The sequence below is a fragment of the Geospiza fortis genome, unplaced genomic scaffold (genome assembly GCF_000277835.1).
Source record: "Geospiza fortis unplaced genomic scaffold, GeoFor_1.0 scaffold422, whole genome shotgun sequence".
Lineage (NCBI taxonomy): Eukaryota > Metazoa > Chordata > Aves > Passeriformes > Thraupidae > Geospiza > Geospiza fortis.
The window spans coordinates 293,338-298,132 of record NW_005054545.1 but is presented as its reverse complement, the minus strand read 5'-3'; the positions used below and the strand labels follow the sequence as shown (position 1 = coordinate 298,132).

General features: G+C 43.5%; 1 protein-coding gene across 6 annotated transcripts in view; it reads right to left on the bottom strand.

The window, feature by feature from the left end:
- Positions 1-397: 397 nt before the first annotated feature.
- HIPK1 (homeodomain interacting protein kinase 1) overlaps positions 398-4,795 on the bottom strand; it is a 23,923-nt gene continuing 19,525 nt past the window's right edge. For 3 of the 6 annotated variants that reach the window (XM_014310517.2, XM_031063933.1, XM_031063934.1), the window contains one exon: positions 398-4,795. This exon is cut by the window's right edge and continues 119 nt beyond it. In XM_014310517.2, coding sequence (XP_014165992.1) covers positions 4,432-4,795 — 364 coding nt within the window. In that variant the 3' untranslated portion in view covers positions 398-4,431. The other 3 variants (XR_004082594.1, XR_004082595.1, XM_031063935.1) reach the window with 3 other exon arrangements.

Below are 4,795 nucleotides of genomic sequence, written 5' to 3'. Positions count from 1 at the left end.
GGATGGATGGATGGATGGATGGATGGATGGATGGATGGATGGATCCATGGATCCATGGATGGATGGGCACTGCAGCTCCGTGCCCTGCATGCAGCCGAACCAGGCAGTTCAGTGGGCACTGGCTGTGGGCTCCAGGGCTGTGCGCAGGGATGATCTGAGCAGGGTCTGATTGGAGCCAGGGCCGCGGGGCTGTGGCAGAGCGAGTGTGCCACCTAGCGCCACTGCATCCCAAATCTGCATCCCAGATCCACATCCCAAATCTGCATCCCAGATCCACATCCTGGGTTCACATCCTGTACCCATGCCCTGGATCCGCATCCCACACCAACGATACCTCCTTCTGGATACCCCCAACCCCCTCTCCCACCCCCCTTAACAGACCAAGTGACCAGATGAATAGAGTACAGAAAATTAACCCTTTTTATTGATGCATTGCAATTGTTCTACATTTTTACCATATTATGTAGAAAATACTTAAAATACAAGCTACTTTGTAAAACCAAAGACAAACATTGAATCCAAAGATAAACTATGTTTTCACAATGGACCCTTCTCCCATATAGTTAGTATTAAATTTTTAAATATCTATTTCTTTTGTTAAAATGATTTTTACATACCCCCTAAGTACATCAGCAATACAAACATAGATCAGTAATTGTCAGAAACTACCTGTATCTAGCGGCTTGTAAAAAGGAAGAGCACAACCATAAAAGAAAGTTAAATTTTACACAGTAACTAGCATATCAAATACATTTAATAAAGTAGGAATTCCATTGCAATATCAAGGATTCAAGCAGAAATACTAACATTACATATAATGTACTGCTACATGTAGTGAGATAGATATAGTTCAAGCTGAATCTGAAATCACACATTATATAAAGTTTAGCAACAAACAACCATGTGGACATGCGGCACCATTCAGAAGTTTAAATAAAATTAAAAAAAAAAGAAAGCAGGGCTGTGCCAATCCTGTCATTTAGAAGCAATTTAGTTTCATGTACTAAAAGAAATTGCTGAGTCAGAGGTAAATTACTGCATCCCATCAATTAGGTGCTAAGCAGGAAAGCCTCAGGAGTTGCCTCTGCAGGGGCTATCACAGCTGCAAATACAGGTCAGGTAAGAGAAAACTGATTGAACAGCTCAAGAATCACACAGACAAACCTAGCTGGGACCACGAGCTGGCTATCAAATATTCCAAAGGTGAATCCCAAACTAGTTGTGAAGGAAATTAAAGGATGCCAATTCCTATCCAGAGATAGCAGACTTCTCTCCAAAAATGTGTAGCAGGCTCTGACAATGAGGAGAGTCAATTCTTGAACCCAGTTTGAGGCTGGATATGCAAGGGAAGAAGGGATGTATCTCCTTAGAGCAGAACACAATACACCTAAATTGGGCATCATATACTGGGGCCAGACTGGGACGCCCTGGCCCTGCTGGGGTGGGGTTTGCTGTGTATCACAGAGGAATTCTGGGGTATTATTTGACAGCTTGTTCCAAATGGAGCACGTTTGATTTTACCTACATCATTTCCATCTCATCCTCCCTGTTCCAACACTTCTGGGAACTCGGGCAGTGGAGGAGATGACACCGTGCTTTGGGAATACATTTGATTGGGATTAATTGTGTTCCAAGGTCCTCTAAACGGACATTACAAGCTGCTGTTTTTAAGGGAAAGTGGGCAAGTTCTCAAAATTATTAGCAGATTTTGCTAGAGGTTTTTTTTTCTTTTTCCTGTTAGTGAAGTGTTTTCCATGAAGTCCTATTTGTGAAACGGGGAGTTGGAGCTTGATTTGCCTTTTGGTGGAAAGGCACAACTCTGTACCCAAGAGGTATCTCAAGGCAAGTACTGAACACAAGCAATGTCAAAAAAAGCAACAAAGTGCCTACAGCAACAAACAGCATCCTTTGCAGCAACGATGTGGCACAGCAAGGTTGGTTCTCTACAAACACACTGAACATCAATGGGGGCTAATGCTACCGCCCAGCTCCACAGCCCTGCAGCCCTCCCTGGTCCCTCCACCTCAGGCCAGTCCAGGCTTCCTTCTAGCAGGAACGTGGGCTTGCAGAAATGGCTCGGGCATTTCTTGCCACAGCCAGGTCAGGACTGGCCTCCTTCCCACTGGGACGGAACATAAACTGGGGTTCAAGGTTACCAAACCTCTTATTGCTGCAGTCACGCGACCGCTCAAACCAGTTTATATCATCCTTTTGGACAAGATACTTTATGTGTTAGATGAGAAATAATTCCTGGTACAAGGGACCCAAGAAAACAAAGTGTAGTCCAAAACCTGCACTGATTATCCAAAGTATTTCCTCTGAACACTGACTAGGGCTACAGCTGACAGACCTTCCCAACAACTCCACATTAGCAGTAGCTATAAAACTTTTTAATGGTATTATGTGCTTTACAGCAGGCTCTCTTTGGTATAAATATTCTATCACCAAGCTAGCAATATTTTACACGACACATCTGCTATTCCTGTGGGGGAAGGTAACGCTACACTAAACCTAATAAAAGTGATTGCACGTTATTTAATCACTTCTGCAATATTAGACTAAACATTCCAATGCATTCCCAGCACTACCTTATCCGAAATGCACTGACAGACACTAACAGTACATGTGCCATTTCAAGGGAAAGCTTCGAGGGGACGTCGCTTCACTGGGAACAAGAACGGAGCTGGGATGAGAGCGGTGACAGGGAGAGGGCTCTGCACCATCCTGCTGCTCTGGCTGGGGGAGCTGGGTGGGTGAATTGCTTCAATTCGACGGGGGCTTGCTGGTCCCTCGTAAGGCAAGCTCACTGTAAACTCTAGTCACACTACATCATCATTTAAGGCACTACAATAAGGGGACACACCAAACAACTCTTCATCACACATACCTGTGCAAAACAAATCCAAGGTATCCTTTCCTCTCGTGAAGCTCTACTCCTCTCTCAGTGCTACAGTGATGAGCTCTAACCATTGCATTATATCACATACATTCCAACATGAATCAATTCATTTTGGTTTAAATACAAAGGATACAACACTTCCATCCCCAGGAACGTTTAAGAATTAGACAAACACTAAGTACAGAGTTCAAGTATAATCACTACACATTTTGATTACAAAGACAGAACATTTGGGGTTAGCAGGAAGTTTTGCTTGTTATATTTTTCTAATCAATATGTACATATTTCATTTTCTGTAAAATATTAAAACACCACCAATACAAAACTTCTAAAATAGTTTTAAATTCAGTAATAAACTTTAAAATCTGGATTTTTTTTTCCTTTTTTCTTTTTCTTTCTCTTTTTTTGTCTTGTTTTTTCTTTTTTTTTTCCTTGCAATTCCTACATGCACGTACTGTTTACAAGTCTTATTAAGAGCGCTTTAGAGTAGCTGCTGACATATCCAGGAGGATACGCTCACAGGAGTATAAAAAGCTGTACACATCAATACAGTGATGTTTCATTGTATTTCAAATTTTTCTCCCTCCTAAATGAATCACGTGAGGCAAAAACATTAAGAAAAACAGAACAAAGCAAAGCCCTGTGCTTCTGTGAAGGAATCCAGCTCCATTATAGGGCCAGCATCTATTAAGCTGCAGAAACCAAATTTTAGAGCAATGCTGCATTATTCACTCTCAACTGGAGACAACAACACCACCCTGACAGAGCTGCTGAGCTCTGTCACACAGTGAGATCCTGAATACAGTTTGAACCACTTAGAAGAATTCTGCAACGAACACAACAAAAATTCAGCTGGGTTATGGAGAATTTTCGAGAAAACAAAGCAGACTCCAGGGTTTACAGGACTCCTGAATGTATCGTGTTGCTGGCATAAGGCAGCTGCCTCTACCAGTCCTTAAACAAAGCAGAGGAGTAAACTAAATACCTTTGACAGAAACATATATAGAGATGTAATGGCTTTTCAGAACCAGCAATTTGTTAAAGACAAAGTAAATTACAGAACAGATGTCGAAATATTAAATCTGATTTTAAAACTGCCCCAGCAACGTAATGAGATAAACATGCACATTTTTAGTGGCAACGTGGATTTGTGCAAGCTGCTAAAATAGAATCTGCGAATCTTTTTGTTTAAGTTACACAAGTTAAAAAAGACATCAGGATCTGTCTTCTGAGACACTGATTTGACACCCCTTTTGATTAGCACAACAGAACAATTTTAAATAAACGTAACCATGAATTTTTTAAAAGCATCTATAAAAAGTAAGTAAAATTTTAAAAACTTAATTAGTGACCCTCGTACTGGTAACAAAGCATGCTGCTCAGTTAGTGACTGAACTCACCAGAGACATTTGGGAACAACATACAACCAGATCAGGGAGAAACACGAACCAGGCAGTCACTCCCAGGCAAAGGTTCACCTGAAATCCTCTCCAGCCTCTCAGGCCCCTCGCAGGACAGCTCTTCACTGGCAACTACAAGTAGGAGTACTGGTTGATCTTGGTGGGGCTCAGCGGGTATCCAGTGTAAATAGCAGATCCTCTGGAAGCACCAATATAGGACTGGGGAGCGAACTGGTGTTGGTACTGGGCGGGGGGGACGTTGGCAGAGGTCAGCAGGCTGGGCCCCACGCTGACAGGGACCTGGTGCACCAGGGTGCTGGGGTGGGCAGCGTAGGTGGCGTGGCGCGACGAGCCCTGCGGGGAGAACAGGTGGGCGATGGACGTGGTGGAGCCCAGCGTGGCAGCAGTGCTGGGGGCATAAGTGTACATGTGGGGCTGGCTGGACAGGTGGGCACTGGCCGTGGCTGCTGCCAGGTGGGGATGCACTGGGCTGCTG